Below are 17096 nucleotides of genomic sequence, written 5' to 3' on the forward strand. Positions count from 1 at the left end.
TGTAAAGCTTTTGAATCGCTCTCGCGGCACTTTGATGATATACCTAATCTGCACATCGCCGTATGAACTCGAATACGCCTCCTCTCTCTGCTGCGTCACGAATGTGACTCACGCGTGGACCACTCTGCTCTCAGCACCATTCACATCCTCAACTAAACATCATGCTGCTTCTAGAAGCTTGGCAAAAATTGTACTGAACAAGGACATTTTTTTCCAGTAAAGTGACTGTAAGAAATGTAAAACGGTTGATTCTGTCCAATATTCATTTATACGTTAAAACAACCCAACTGTTTTATAGTGATAGTATTATCAAATATTGTATTTATAATATTATTACAGAATTTTTATATAGGTTTGGAGTTAAATTTACCAAAATACGCGCACAGTTACATTTTACACATAAGAGGCATCTAATGCAGAAATAAAATTAGTTTTTTCATATTTGACATTTTAGTCTTAACAAATGTGGAGAACATCTAAGAGTTAATTTGCAGGGTGTAACATATTGCTTATGTAGCCAATAACAGCCTATATATTCATACACATAGTCATAAAATACATAATAACCAGACAAATCACATTTTTAATATTTCAAAATCAACATGATCTCACAATTTTTCCGTGGCATTCTCACGGATCTCCACATATTTCCGTGGCCCTGCCACAGACTTTCTTTTCCGTGGCATTCTCATGGATTGGTTCCTCAACCAGGCGACAATTGTTTAAAGTTTAGAAAATATAAAAGAATACATCAGAAAAAATAGTATAAACCAATAGTTAAAGTGACATACTAACGCAAACACCAAATCTAACCCTAAACCGAAGTGACAATGGTTTGAAAATAGGAAAAAGCAGTTAGTAACCAATCCGTGAGAATGCCGAAAAAATGAGCAAAAAATTCCGTGACTATCCCACAGAACTTTGTTCAAAATATGCCCAGATTGCATTTACAAACCTGATAACTGAATGAAAACTAATATTTACTGCATGTTTGGCTCTGATCATAGACATGTTAAGTGATGGTATTTTACAATTTTGTTGAAGAATTCTTTATTGTAAAGGAAATGGTATAATTATACATATTTCTAACAGCAATATTCATTTTGAGACTAATAAAATAGCACTTATATCCCCTCCCCCACACACACATTTCAAAACGTTACCTGACCCTCTAGCAAACAAATATTTGGGCAAACAAACAAAACCCAGAAATGAAAACAGGACCATCTAAGTATATTTTATAAATAACAAGATACAGATAGCTTCAAGTACTGCTAGATAATTAAAGTAAATAACTGATTTCTTTAAAACTTATTTAATAATCATAAATAATTTTAATTTAAACTTGAAATGGTATCAATGAAGACACGTACAATCAATAAAATGTAAAAAAGGTAAATTGTTACATAAGTACAGCTAATCAATAAATTGTGCAAGATACACATAGTTTACTACCCTTTAGACACAATGTTGCGAAATCACAACATTGACATAACAATCTCAAAATCTTATGAAAACAGCTGTATCTTAAAATCTGCTTGATCAAGACCAGGGGTCTTTAACTTTTTGTGAGCAAGGGCTACCACAATGGATAAAACAAACTGGAGGCCTACTTTAAAAAAATAGTTTTCTCAAAATGTTTTTGTTTAATTTGTTGATTTTATTTAATTTTACTTGTTGATATGTATTATCATTGTTTAAAATGTTAATATACATAAAAGAAGCCAGGCTAATATAATATATACATATTTAACCCAGGGCTGGGTAACTATAGGACAGAACACATTTCTGGGTTAAAATGACCCAAATAACGGGGTTGTTTTAACCCAACAGGTCACTTTAACCCAGAAATGTGTTCTGTCATAGTTACCCAGCCCTGGGTTAAAAACAACCCAATATTTTGTGTATGTAATAAATAAATAAATATTAAAATTGAGGTTAATATTGCTTTGGCGGGCAACCAATAGACTACGTGTTGACAACCTGGTGGCCGCGGGCATCATGTTAGAGATGATCACAGAAAAAAATATTTTAGACATTTTACTTACGTGATTGATGATTACAGTATATAGGGATCATTATACAGTATGCACTTAAAAATAGCCATAAAACTATAAAACGGCAAAAATGTAAGGATGGCTCCTCCTCTGCTCTGTCCCACAGTCCTGCTGGAAAGCCAATGCGCAAAACTGCTGTTTTTTGCTCCACAGGTGGGCATGGCTTATGTACTGCATATATACAGTTACAATTACATAAGAGCAACCAACACCATACTGAGCAGCTGTGCATTCACCATCAGACATGGATATTTTTTTAGCATTGAAGACAAATGTATTATCTATTGTAATGGCTGTATTGTTTCTGTTATTGTTGTGGAAGAGTCGAGGAAAGCAGAGTAATTTCAAACACTTGCCTCCAGGACCACGTCCCTTACCACTGGTTGGGAATATATTTCAGTTTGATGGGAAGCAAGCATACAAATATTATCTTGAGGTTAGTAGTCAATGTATTAATGTAAAACATTTTTTAATTTAATTTTAAGATACTAGGTAAATAAATAAAGTTCGATTTCAAAGGATTAACATGTTTAAATAAAAATGAGAAAATTCATATTTGTGGCACAACACAAATTGATGTATTGAGGACAATCTGTTGTAGAGTTCATTGTGTCCTCTCACCCAGTTTTTATCTATACATGGCTGCTGTACACGTGGGAAGCTTTGTTTACTTACAGACCTACTGTACAATAACCTTGGCTTGTATAGATTTAAATCACTCAAAAACAACTGTCATAAAAATGTATATGTTACTCACTGCTATTTGAACTTCATTTTTGTTCAGTTTTTGGGATGTATGTTGTAAATGTCTTTTATAATATTACACCACTGCGCAGTTACTAGGTGGGTGTCACCATTCTGGGATTTGTGCACCCCAGAGAGCTCACAAGAATAAAAAAGCTAATGCTTATTGTATTGATGTTGCTCAAATACAAAGATAAATTGTGCTTTTACTTTTTTCCAATCTCTAAATTGCAGACAAAATAATAACTTAAAGCTATACTACACATTTGAATAAAAAGTAATATCTGTATTTACGCTGTATAAAACAAAAACATGAACACAACAATGCTGGCAGTATAGTCCATTACAGCAAAATGGGATGTCAACTAAATTTGGGGTTTTGTTGGATACATTTTAAATGTAATCCTAATTTGAGAAATTTGAATTTGAACTGTATATGTAATTTAAATGCAAAGCTTGTATTTTATGAAGTCAACACCTCATAACTCCTTTTGTTCTCAGCTCAGTGAAAAGTACGGCTCTGTGGTTACCATCTGGTTGTCGACCACTCCTGTGGTGATCATTTCTGGATATCAAGCCCTTAAAGATACCATGATTGGTCTCAGTGAGGAATTCAGTGGAAGGCTCAACTATCCCATGATCATGAAGGCCACACTTGGATATGGTGGGTTTGGTGCCTTTTTTCTGTGCCTAATTTTTTTTTTTTAATGACTAATATAGCTAAATTTTTTCCTAGTTAGAATGAGAAGATACTGTGATTTATAAGTATGAAAAATAAGTAGAACAGAAATGTGTAGTTCATTCGAAATTTAAAATATGCTAAAAATGTACAACATTGAAACTACATTGAACATTGTCCCTTTGCACAGGCGTTTTATCCACCAATGGACACAGGTGGAGGGAGATGCGCAGGTTCTCACTCATGACCCTAAAGAACTTTGGGATGGGCCGAAGGAGCATTGAGGATAAAGTCCAAGACGAGGCTAAGAATCTTGTGAAAATGATGAACAAATATAAAGGTATAATTATTTGATCTGTTTTCTTGTGTGTCAAGGTTGTTATGTTACTCATATGGTTGTAATATAGGTTGTGTTTAAGTTGCAAAAACCAAAACAATTGATGCACCATAGGTTAGAATAAAAAACAATCAGTTTTTTGGTATTACAAGAATATGCATGCTAGGCCTGCTAAGAAGCAGAAGAACCTGTCCTAAATCATGTATGCTACCTAATGTCAACCATTTTACTAAATGACTGTGGTTTTAATTTAGCAGATGATGATAAATGAAGATAGGAGCAGGCTTCACTCAATGCACATATAATAAAACTGCTGGCCTGGCACAGATAATCAAAATTCAGAAAGTGGAGAGGCAGCACTATGCGCATAAATACTTTATTTGCACAAGCGCGTTTCGGCGCGTGTGTTCTTCATTGTGCCCACACTGGAGCGGCCTCTCTCCTACTTTATGAATTTTAATTTAGCAGATAAAAGTTTTCTTTCTTTAACTGTGTACGGTCTCAACTGATGATTGAAACTTTAAACCTTTAATTTTAACACTTTCACTTCAGCAGTTAAACCACTTGTCAGCTTTTAATCTCATATTACAGAATACTCAGTGCTAATTTGACTCGATCTCTGAGCTTTTGCCTTTGGATATCTCTTAAAGGTCTTGCATTCAACCCTGCAGACATGGTGTCTAATGCTGTGGCCAATGTGATCTGCAGCATTGTCTTTGGTCATAGGTTTGAATTTGAAGATCCACAATTTAAGTTTTTGCTTCGGACAGTAAATAATTACTTCATCATGCTCAGTAGCCCCCTTGGACAGGTATGTTAACAAATCATTTTACGTAAAAGCTATTTATTTTTTTCTTAAAGCAAGAACTAAAACATTATTGAACTTAAAATGAATTTTATAAAGTATAATAATAAATATAATATATAATAAATATAAATAAGTCCACACAAAATCTAAAATAGATAAGATAGATTTTAAGTTCACTCACAACGATTGTAAGTCGACCCCAAGTAAAATCCAAGGTAACACTAGCATTAGTTGCTGTAGCTAACCTGAACTGACTATGAACAATACTTCTAAAGCAATTAATCTTAATTTATATTAAATGTAACATTTACTACACTTTGAAAAAAAGTTGTAAGTTGTAACTATTAGAATTAGTTAATGCACAATGAACACATGAACAATTGTAATAACATTAGGCTACCTAACATTAACAAAGTTTAATAAATGCACTGTAAAAATTGCTGGGATAATTTGGGTAAATAATGGACAGAACACACAACTGGGTTAAAATTGACTCAATGCTGGGTTGTTTTAACCCAACTACATGGTTTCATAACAATAACCCAACATTGGGTAATATTTAATCAAGCATGGGGCAATTTCCAATATTTACCCATTATGGGGTGTTAGAATGTGACTTCTAGCCAGGTCTAGGAATATGTTTCGTAATCTGGAGGTCTGAACTGAGCAGCAGAGAGTTCTGATATATACAGTACTGTATATCAGGGACCATGACAGACACTGACACTGAGATGCAGTTCAAACATAGACCAAAGTTTATTAGACAGACTTAAGGTACAGAAAAGAAGCACTCGTCACCTGATAGACGTTAGATAATGTCTAGAATAATCGCATGAGCAGCTATTGAGCAAACATGTCTCAAAAAAGTCAGGATACGGATACAGAAATAATCATGCTCAGACAGTTGTATGGTGCAAACGAGGAGATTGAAAATGGTCGAACTTCTTGACCTCGACTGATCTTCCCATGTTGAGCTTTTATGTATCACCAAAGGAAATGTCACAACTTAGTTTCAATTTATTAAATGCAAGCTAAGACAAATGGCAGTTATCGTTGCTTCATTAGTCATACAAGGATAACAATAAAGAATATACAGGGTTATATGAAAAGATATCAAATATTTAAATGTGGGGGAACAACATTTAAATACAATAAAAATTGAAAATTTTAATTATTTAATGTTAGTTCAGGTAAGTTAATGTAGTGTTTTACGAATATTAACAAATACAACCTTATTTGTATTGTTACTAATTAATTTATTCATATTATATAAAACATTCGTACAACAATCTAATATAGCTTTTTCTTATCTTTGCAGATCTATAATATTTTTCCTAGGCTAGTCAGTCTTTTCCCAGGTAAACACCATGAGCTATTCAGAGACTTGAAAAAGGCCAGAGAATACTGTATTTCTGAGACCAAGGCCCGAATAAATAATGTGGAGGATGCCTCATGCCCAAAGGACTTCATTGAGGCGTTTGTGTTGAAAATGGAAGAGGTAAATAATTGTGTTGTTCCCTTTCACGAATTGGGAATTGGGAACTCGCTTAGAGAGACCAATCTGCTTCGAATACTACTAAAACGCCAATGAACTTGGCATTGAGATATTTGCATAATGCTGGCGCCGCCCCGCCAGGTGAGTATATAAGCAGCAGGTGCAAATATGGAAATTAGCTGCTTTTTATCGCTTCGAAAGCCGGCAGTATTTGCTACTGAGAAGCTACTCTACTCTGTTGGGATCGATTGCTGAAGTGAGATGGACTGGCAGTACCACAGCGGACACTCGCAGTATTCCACGGCTCTGCATCTTTTTTGTTTTGAGTTTGGTGTGTGCGTTGCCTTTCCCTATGCGCATCATCAACTGAGCATCTGAGTGAATTTCCCTAAAAGAGTAATACGGAGAGCTTTGTGCCTTGTTAAAGGCAGCCACTCTCTCATATGTTTGGAGATCAGCGTCCTTTTCAGCATGGCTTTTCGTCCTTGGGATCTTGGGTGCGGAAAGTACATGGGTCCGAAGGACGGTCACGAGTGTTGTCTCTCATGTTTGGGCATCGAGCATGCGGAGGCAGCATTTGCTGAGGGTAAGTGTTCTCACTGCGAGGGCATGTCCCGTGCTTGCAGACAGTCGTCCGGTTTAACGGGCGCTGCCCACCAGGCATGCGGAGAGGCGGCTTCAGCCCTGCATGCCATGGCGTTGCTGCAGGTTCATCAAGCGAAGGCCTTGAGGGATCATCACGAGGGAGGACACGATTCGCCTGTCCTTTCGGAACTCCGGGCTTCCTCTGATCTGGCTCTTCGTGCTACGAAGGTGACAGCACAGGCGATTGGTCGTGCCATGTCCACGCTGGTGGTCCAAGAACGCCACCTATGGCTGTGTCTAGCGGATATGTCGGACGCGGATAAGAACAAGTTCCTAGACGCTCCAGTATCCCAGACCGGTCTCTTCGGCGAGTCGGTGGAGTCCTTTGCCCAGCAGTTCTCCGCAGCCCAGAAGCAGACGGAAACGATCGCCCAGATCATGCCCCGGCGCTAGCGACCTGCATCTCGCCCCCTGGCGCCGGACGGCCCGTCTGCTCCTCGCCGTGGGTGCCCTGCGGCGGCTGCCTCCGCCCCCCCAGGACGTCATCCAGACCACGGAGGGGGAACAGCCTTGACAGCCCGCCCCGCCGGCCCCACCCGCTTTCCGTGGCAAACGGAGGTCTGGATTTGGATGGGATCTCTCTTCGGGAGACGGTGAACGCACCGCTCCCTCCCAGGGAGGAGGGCCGGGTGGAGAATCTTTGGTTTCGTTTTGTTTCTGTTCCGCCGGCTGTGATACTGCTCAGGCTGCTCCATATGCGACCGCTTCAGCGTTGGCTTCACGATCGAGTCCCGAGGAGAGCGTGGCGTGCCGGCATCCACCGTGTAACAATTACACCTGCTTGTCGCCTAACATTCCCCCCGTGGTCAGACCCCATGTTTCTCAGGGCTGGTGTGCCCATGAGACAGGTCTCTCGGCATGTTGTTGTCCACACAGATGCATCTGACCATGTGGACAGCACCCCAGCTGCACTGGCATATCAATTGCCACGAGTTGTGGGCTGTATATCTGGGACTTGTACGCTTCGCTATGGAGCTGCGAGGGAAGGATGTACTAGTACACTGTGACCATTGCGTATATCAAACGTCAAGTCGGTTTGAGCTCTCGTCACCTGTCGCATCTCGCCCCTTCATATCCTCCTTTGGAGTCAGAAGTATCTGAGGTCCCTTCGTGCCATTTACATCCCGGGCTCGCTCAATACAGTGGCAGACACGCTTTCCCGAGCTGTGCGCCCCGGCGAATGGCGACTCCACCCCCAGACGGTTCAGCTGATTTGGAAGAAGTTCAGTCGTGCGCAGATAGATCTGTTTGTGTCGCTGGACGATACTCACTGTCGCCTATTCTATTCACTAACCGAGGGCAGCCTCAGCCTGGATGCGTTGGCACATAGCTGGCTGCGGGAGATGCATTCTCTGTTGATGATTTGTGCCTTCAGATTGGTCCTGCTGTCTCGAGCGTAACACTTAGACCCAGGCCAGGGTACGTGCCCAAAGTTACCACTCCCTTCACAGATCAGGTGGTGAGCTTGCAAGCGCTGCCCCCGGAGGAGGCAGACCCAACCATGGCTTTGTTGTGCCCCGTATGCGCACTGCAACTCTAAGTGGATCGCACGCAAAGCCTCAGGACCTCAGACCAGCTCTTTGTTTGTTACGGTGGTCAGCAGAGAGGGAAAGCTGTCCCTAAGCAGAGGATGTCTCATTGGATAGTTGATACTATCGCCCTGTCTTACAATCTGCAGGGTATCCCTTGGTCATTTAATTTGAGAGCGCACTCCACACGGAGTGTTGCCTCAACTTGGGCTCTCGCTCGTGGTTCCTCGCTAACAGACATCTGCAGAGCTGCTGGTTGGGCGACACCTAATACGTTCATTAGATTTTACAGTGTTCGTATCGAGCCTGTATCCTCTTGTGTTCTTTCCTCAGACGCACGGAGAGCAGACTTGCATGTCGGCTTGCAGCCTCCGACTGATGCTTCACAATAGTGTCAGTATGGAAGGCCTTCAGAACAAAAATGCATAATGGTTTAATTTGTTCTTCCTCCGCTGCCTTGGCAGCCTATGTTGCAGAGCATTGGCTGTCAGTCTCTCACTAGCTGTATCCTCGTGAACATACGTGTCTGGCTCGGGCTCCACATTGCGACCCTTAAGCGGGGTTCCCTTGTGAGTATTTTCCGTGGGGTTAATCCTACCAGCCCACGTTTCCCTTAGCAGAGCACTGCTTTGCTTACACAGCCACGGCTGTCCTTTATCAACTAAGGTTGTCTTTCGCCCACCATTAACCCTTAAGAGGGGCGGTGGCTTCCGCAGCACCCCTATCCCGCTCAGATAGAGCGCTTCCCAGTCGCTGGCACTACTGTGGGGTTAAAGGAACATCTAGTGCCCGGCCTCCTGCCCTATACTATTTCTCCACCTCCTTAATTGGAACCGGAGGGCTTTTGGCAGACACTGGAAGAGGTCAGCTCCTAGTGGCGTTTTGGTAAGGATTTCCCAATTCGTCGGTCACGACGTGAAGTCGTAGTGACCGACTGAAAGGTAACGTCTCGGTTACGGATGTAACCTTGTTCCCTGAAGGAGGGAACAGAGATGTCACGTCCCGTCGCCACAGGTGTTGCTCCCTGCTGTTAACTGCCGGTCACTTTCTTCCGGCTTTCTCAGCGAAAAAGAAGCTAATTTCCATATTTGCACCTGCTGCTTATATACGCACCTGGCGGGCGGCGCCAGCATTATGCAAATATCTCAATGCCAAGTTCATTGGCGTTTTAGTAGTATTCGAAGCAGATTGGTCTCTCTAAGCGAGTTCCCAATTCCCAATTCGTCGGTCACAACGTGACGTCTCCGTTCCCTCCTTCAGGGAACGAGGGTTACATCCGTAACTGAGACGTATGTCCATGTTTTCCCCGTTCCTTAACAATGCATACATTTCTATGAAACTTTAGAAATGATATTTCACCATTACTGTTCTCTATTATACATTGTTAAGTAACTTTAACAGGTAAAGGAATCCTGGTTGTTTCATCAATGTCTCCTCACAAATTAATTACTGAAACACTGTTAAGACTCAGTATAATCTGGTTTGACCGCTAAAGGACCTCTTTAAATGGTGTTGTCTTTTTTTCTGCTCAGCCTATAAAAACATAAACCTAGTTGGATCTTCTCTGCTCTTGTTTGCATAGCCTGAGAAGTTTTAAGGGGAAATTTGGAGTCATCTATCTCTAACATGTCTTTCATTGTAAATTCAGATCTTCAGTTTAAAGATCATTTTTGCAGCATTCCACAAATAAATGCATTTTCTTGTCATGGTTGTCTGAGATTTAACTCTTTATAGACCTACAGTAGTTTATGCTGCTCTCTTTTGCAGGAAAAAAACAATCCTGACACAGAATATAATGTTGAAAACATTGTGTCACTGATATGGAACTTTTTTAGTGCTGGTACAGAAACCACATCATCCACCATCAGACAGGCTCTGCTTCTTATGATGAAGCATCCAGATATTCAAGGTAGGGGTATGAATCTTTCATGATGAACCGCTTTTGGTTTGCGAATATAATTAAATTCGATTTGGTCAGATAAAAAACTATTTTATCCAATTAAAACAGAAATTTATTTTAACATTTCAGTAACTTTTAAAGCCTTAATGTATTGTAAAAAATGTTAACAATAACCCAGGCTCCTACTGTCAGGATTCTGCCACGAGAGTCTGTTTTACAGTATATTTATGTTTTATTGTGGTGGCAGAGTTCTGACAGTCTCTTGTTTCATGTGGAGGTTCATGCCTTGTTAAGTGTGGCATGGCCTCTGGTGTCTCGTCTCTAGTCCCGCCCCCTTGTTCTCCCTGTTAATTATTCATTATTAGTTCATTCCTTGCACCTGTGTCATCCTTGTTAAGTTCCCTATTTATCTCCTCTTGTCTCTTGTCATGTGCTGGATCGTTGTGTTGAATCGAGTCATGTCTTGTAGTTTATCGTGTTTATTCAGTTATAGTTTTCATCAGTATGTTTCTTGTCTAGTCAGTGCCGTTATTTCATGTTTCATTGTTGTGTTGCCCCCTCGTGGGCTTTTTGCAACCAAAAACCTACAAACCATTAAATGTAGGTATATTATACGTATGGAATAGTTACTGCTGATTGGACGACACCTCTGTCAATCAAAATACACCGAAAGTATAGTACAGCTATGGCACGTTCAAGCTCAAAGGCCCTGTCCCAAATGGCGCACTTCATGTGGACTTTCGGTCTCGTGGCCTTAAATTGCGCGTTCTCGCTAAGGTCTATGAGTCCGTAGGGTGTCCCATCTGTCATTTTTACGCTTTGAAGTGTGCTCATCAGCGCCTCCTTTGCCCCCTTGATGCGGTCTTCAGCGAAGCCCGCACTGCAGCAGGCTTTGCGCACTTTACCAACCCAGAAGTCCTTGGGAAAGGGCAATCAGACTAATCAGACGATGGAAGGGAACAGTTCACACTGACGGGCAACTTCTCTACCTATTTCCGGTGTGATGCTCGAGTCTGTCCCAAAATACGACTCCGGTGCACCCACGTGGACTCACATCAAGGGTCCCTAAAGTCTGGACTACATTATGTCATCAAAGTGTGGACTCTGACGAGGACCACAAGTTCGAAGTGTGCCATTTGGGACAGGGCCAAACTGGTGCACAGCATTTTGTTTCCGAGTTAAACGACATGCTTCCTGGAAATGGTGTGCACCGTTGTGCAACTGATTTGAGATATGTTTTCTCTTTTTTGGTGGGTGTGTCAAAAATGCCAGCCCAATCAGCAGCAACATGATATAAACCACAACGTACATGTATTAAAGAGACAAATCGCACCATGGGTCTAAGTAACGTCTTTTACAGATGTGTTATCTTTTATTTTAGACGGCAGAGGAAAGTAACTGAACATTAAGTGTATTAAACACGTATTTAAAACAATTTCATCAGCTGCCATAGTTGCAACTCTTGCGTCATCAGAATGTCTGCCTGCCTGTTTTCCCTTTATTTCCCTTGTCATCACCCTGTGGACTCCAGTTCCCAGAATCCCTCTCTCTCCCGCACTTGCTCCTCATCTTGTTATCATCATCACCTGCCAGCCATTACCCTCATCAGGTCCATAATATAAGTTACATTATAGAAGTTCTTCTGTTTTCCCCTGTCCTTTGTCCGGTATTGTTTATTGTCATGTAGTGTGGTGTTATTCCTAGTCATTGTTAATTAAGTTTATCGAATATGAGTCTCTGCTTCGTTTCCTTCCAGCACGCACCATGACAGAATACAGGACTTAACAATGGAATCTCCAGAGGACCACCTCTTTTTTCCTGTAAGGCAGATTGGACGGCCTCTGAAACACTATACTGAGGTTTTTGTGGACCTCATACAAATGGTGAGCTGGGACGACACCAAGCTAAATGCATGCTTTCGGTTGGGAATGGATGATCCTTGGCTTCGCATTGCTACACGCAAGCTTGTTTGTTTACCTCGTTTACCTGGATTTTCTAAATTTTGTCCTCCAATCCACTGGCTCTATTTTCGAAGTTGAGATTGCCAACGATTTAATTAGAAAGTATCCAGTTCCAACCCGAAACCTATCCAGTGCTCCAGCTCACTCTTAGACTGTCCCTTTGTCCTGCACCTCACCTGAATGTTGCCATGTTGCTTATCAGAGTGCCACACTCTCTCTCAAATTCCCCGCGAGGTGCACACTCGTTATCTTGGCTCCCCAAGAGATGCACACTCGCTCTCCAGGTCATTGCGACGTGCGTATTCATTCTCCTGACTTTAGTGAAGAGCACACTCCGGAACTCTGCCCAACACCCAAACATCCTCATGAACTATGCCAAGAGCTCCTACACTACCCTGAACTCTGCGCAGAGCTGGAGCTAGAGCTGAACTCAGTCCAGCACTCACTGGCTCACCTGAACTCAGCCCAGTGGCCCCTGTCTCTCCTGAACTCTACCACGAGCCCCCATTATACCCCCATGGCCACAGTGGCTGTATTCCTTTCCTACTCTCCTGTCTTATGGGTTGCGGCCACTGTGGCTGTTATCTGTGTAACCTATTTATCTTTCCCCAGGTTTCCAGTAACTTTATCGTTCCCTTTCGATATGGTTCACTTTGGGTTGCGTCAGTAAATGATGTTTGGGGAACATTTTCTCTTCACACCGTGCTTATAATGGACTTAAAGTGCCTTTTTTGTCTGCAGAGGGGAGAGCAAGCAGAGAAACCACTTGGAACCCGAATGGTCTTGGAAGGACCTTGTTGACGTATCCAACCTTTGAAAAGTAGGAAAAAACTATGAGAAAACAATACATAAAATGACATGAGAAATCTGTGGGTCAGATTGGGGAACCACGGCTGGTTCTACCATAGAGGAATGATCAGGAGCACTGGGCATCTGTCCTCCATGATCCTGGCGAGGATCGGCGGCAGCAGAGCTAAAGGGGGAAACATGTTGGGCCGGCGTAATCACCATCAGATTACCGTTCAGGGCTCCGCTGTTTCTTCCATCTCGGTGCGAGAGGGTTGGGTAGGGGAGCACAGAAAGTGGTGCCATGGAAGATGACAATTTGGGTATGCAGCACAGCGAGAGGAAGATGTTCGCAGTGGGGGCAGCCAGAACCATTGAACACTGTCCCAGCTTGGGCAGGGATCAGGCAGGTGACGCACTCGAAGTGGAAATCTTTGAAGGGCAGGGGGGCTCTGGATGAGCCACAGTGCCTGAGTGACATTATAACAACACGCTTAGCTCTTTAATTCAGGAAATTAATCTCTTTCTGAAATAGCGGCATGGAAGTTCGCTTGGAGATTCGTTCAGCTGCAGGGCTTCTTCGATGCCGTGCAAAGGCTGCATCTTCAGAACAGCTAGGTTATTGCCCTAAAGGACAAAATGATACTGTGTGGCATTTGCCCCTGACTTATGTAGGGCATAGTCCCACCCATTTCGGCGAGCTCAAACGCGATAGTCTGTGGTTTACACAGAAGTTAAACAATAGGCTTCAATTGTGGAGTAAACAGGAGTTTGCCACATAGCGTCAGCTACAGACTCAATGCGAACTGAACTGTATTGAAAAGAGAAATGCATGTCAGATAGAGTTCTTCTTTTTTTAAACATAGTATGATAATGTGCTGAAACTAGACCTTGAAATGACTTTCAAGAAAGGCTACAATATAAAACACTTCTAAGAAACAAGTAATAGATTCCAATAAATTAACCAAGCCCTAATGTTAATGTGCAAGCTGATGTATTGGTTGATGCTAGCTACATTTCATGAATTTGACTGGCACTACATCTGTCATTTGTTCTGTACAGAGCGTGTTCAACGGGAAATTGATGGGGTTGTAGGACAGGCCCGTTGGCCTTCCATTGAAGACAGGCATAACCTGCAGTATACAGATTCTGTTCTCCACGAGGTGCAGCGCTACATGGATCTCACACCCATCGCTGTCCCTCACCAGATGATGTGTGACACTAAATATAATGGCTATGTCATTCCTAAGGTATAAGGTTGACACTATGAAAATTTGCCAGTGAACATTGTCAGTGCATATACCCTCACGATCTATCTATCTATCTATCTATCTATCTATCTATCTATCTATCTATCTATCTATCTATCTATCTATCTATCTATCTATCTATCTATCTATCTATCTATCTATCTATCTTTAGGGAACTGTGGTTTATCCACTGTTATCCTCTGTGCTTTCTGACCCAAAACTCTGGAAGAACCCAAGCTCCTTTGATCCAGAGAACTTCCTGGATGAAAATGAAAGATTTAAGAAGAACGACGCATTTGTTGCATTCGGCATGGGTGAGCTTGTTGTTGTTTGTGCTTAGTGTTACAAAAATAAAAATGTTATAAAATTTTTATAAAATGATAATTGCTATTTCGATACACATTTAGGTGCATGCTTGTGTTAAATAATTGCATTGACAAATAACATTGCGGAACCAATGTTTTTTTGAAAGAGCATTTACAGTTTTTCTCATTCGCTTTGATTCATTTCTCGAATCATCCTTGACATTTGCATTCCTCAAAGCAATTCATACAAATAGCAAAACACCATGGATTAGCTGCAAAAGCCAGTCTGTTGCTCAAAATCTTTAGTTTATCTCTCAAAAGTAAATATTTGTTTCAATGAACATGTCAGTGCTATCAGAATGATAAGTCCTTGTGTCATTGTGTACGGATAATACGGTTAAGTTGTTTAGTCATGTTGTCAATATAACTGTTTACTCTGGATGGATATTCTGATGTAAACTATGGCTAAAGTTTTGATGACAGTTATTGCAAATTGTAGGTTACACCTTAGTTGCAAGGGACTGGACAAGATTTACATTTACGCTTTTACTGTTTGTACTGTAATTCGTTGACAGAGCATGTCATTGCGATTACAGAAAGGAAAAGACAGCACTGCATAGCACAAGTGAAAAACAAAACAAAAGTGGAAATGTGAACATATGACAATCTCCTTAGGGAAACTGTACATGCAGTGCCCTAAGAAAGTGAAAGTCTAATAGACATCTTACCATAGCCTAAGAATAGACGATCGTTGATGCGTTTACTTTTAGAACAAGAAATGAAAGCAAACACCTTGAACACCTGTTGACTTTTTTGCTTGCTGGGGACGTTTCTGTCTGTTAGAGAAAGTCAAGATTCACCTGTGAGCAATTCACCAATTCAGGACAAATTTAGAAAAAAAAATGTCATGGAAACGTATAGAAATATGTTTGACCAAACCCTGTATTATGACAACTTGTTCAACCATTTTGCATGTAAAAACTTGATCTAATGCCTAAATGTTGTGGGGGGTGAGACTATTCCACAGATACCCATTATAATACATTTTGATCAACAAGACATGAGCAACTGATAAAGTGCATAAACTGCTTTTTTGATGTGCATAAGGGACACAATGTAAAGATTGAACAGGTAGTTTTGAGAATTTCGATTCTGCACTGAGAAACGTACCAAAGTGACTGAGAAAAAAATGTAAATACAATTTTCTGATGTGAAGAGTATTTTTACTTACAGGTAAGCGAGCGTGTCTGGGTGAGGCTCTGGCCCGGACAGAATTTTTTCTAATCTTCACTACTCTGCTACAACGCTTCACCTTCAAAGCCACAGTGCCACCAGAAGAGCTTGACACAACCCCCACCAACTGCAGTTTTGGCCGAATGCCCCGCATATACGAGTGCCATGCTATTCCTAGGACATAGAGGGTGCAAAAGTCCACATCCAGGATTTATCACCAAAATGAGTGTAGGATAGAGATTACCTGTAATTTCTTTATTTACATTTTTTCCATATTTTACATTGTTATCATAACCTCAATAATATTATGTAATAACACAAATGTTACTATAAGAATTATGTTGTAATTTAAAGGGGACATATCATAAAATATGTTTAAGTGCTATAATTGGACCCCTATCAACCTTGAAAATATGAAAAAGAACAACCCAGTAACTTCGTTTTGGAAAATCATTCTCTGCAATCATTTGAAAAAATTGTTCATTGAATTTTTGCATTTCATCAGCTCATTTGCATTTATAAAGACATTTTTTTAATACATGATATAAAACATCTATAGTATTTTAAGTGAGAAATTGACATATGTACTCTCGGAACACTAAAGATTTATTTTACATCTTTAAAAATTCTTGCAAAATGTCCCCTTTAAATGCATTTTATAATTTACTTTGTTGTTTTGTTTTAAACACATTTATTGAACACATAAATTTATTATTTTCATAAAATATATAACAACTTTGTTCAACAATTTTTTATGACATTGGAGATTTTTACAGTATTTTTTATAGTCTTCTACAAGCAATTCTGTACGTCTGCATATTAGTAAATCTTTTGGCACACACAACAGATCCAAAAATCAATAAGGAAAAAAACAATCAACACACTCTGTTTGATGCCTTTAATGAAATAAATAAATATGCCCAAAACTGACTTATTGCACAAATGTTTTCTGTCAATTACAACAAAACATACGGTCCAGCCAGTTAACAGTCACGGGTGAACTTTTTTGGCAGCCTTCCTATACTTTTTATGTTTCTTTAGTTGTGAATGTGGCAACAGGTGTGCTAAAGCATGTGTGGAATGCTTTGGGATAATCATGAGCTACTGTTTTACATTGATAATATATCTCAATATCTAAGACAGCACAGTAACCCTCACACTGAATCCTTACCAAAGATTACAAAACAAGAAGAGTAACGTGTGTCCCATCAATAATAATGTTTGTTTACGTATTAAAATGACCTCACGACAGTGATATTTGCCAATATATTTACCATCACAAATTCACACATGACCACCAGTGCTTTTAAAATGCAATGTGAGAGATGTGATTCAGAAAATGAAGTTCGGCTTTAGATGTCCATTAA

General features: G+C 40.5%; 1 protein-coding gene across 2 annotated transcripts; it reads left to right on the forward strand.

Moving 5' to 3' along the window:
* Positions 1–2227: 2227 nt before the first annotated feature.
* Positions 2228–16879, forward strand: LOC135770977 (cytochrome P450 2M1-like). 2 transcript variants are annotated; one of them, XM_073815604.1, is made up of 9 exons: positions 2228–2493; positions 3303–3465; positions 3671–3820; positions 4468–4628; positions 5944–6123; positions 10062–10203; positions 14004–14191; positions 14364–14505; positions 15817–16879. In XM_073815604.1, exons 1-9 carry the CDS (start codon positions 2302–2304, stop codon positions 15912–15914), a joined length of 1416 nt encoding a protein of 471 aa, XP_073671705.1. In that variant the 5' UTR covers positions 2228–2301; the 3' UTR covers positions 15915–16879. The 2 variants fall into 2 exon arrangements, with proteins under 2 accessions (XP_073671705.1, XP_065137036.1); XM_065280964.2 differs by having other exon boundaries at positions 2230–2493; positions 15730–16876.
* The last annotated feature ends 217 nt before the right edge of the window (positions 16880–17096 follow it).

This window comes from Paramisgurnus dabryanus, chromosome 8 (assembly GCF_030506205.2).
Source record: "Paramisgurnus dabryanus chromosome 8, PD_genome_1.1, whole genome shotgun sequence".
Taxonomy (NCBI): domain Eukaryota; kingdom Metazoa; phylum Chordata; class Actinopteri; order Cypriniformes; family Cobitidae; genus Paramisgurnus; species Paramisgurnus dabryanus.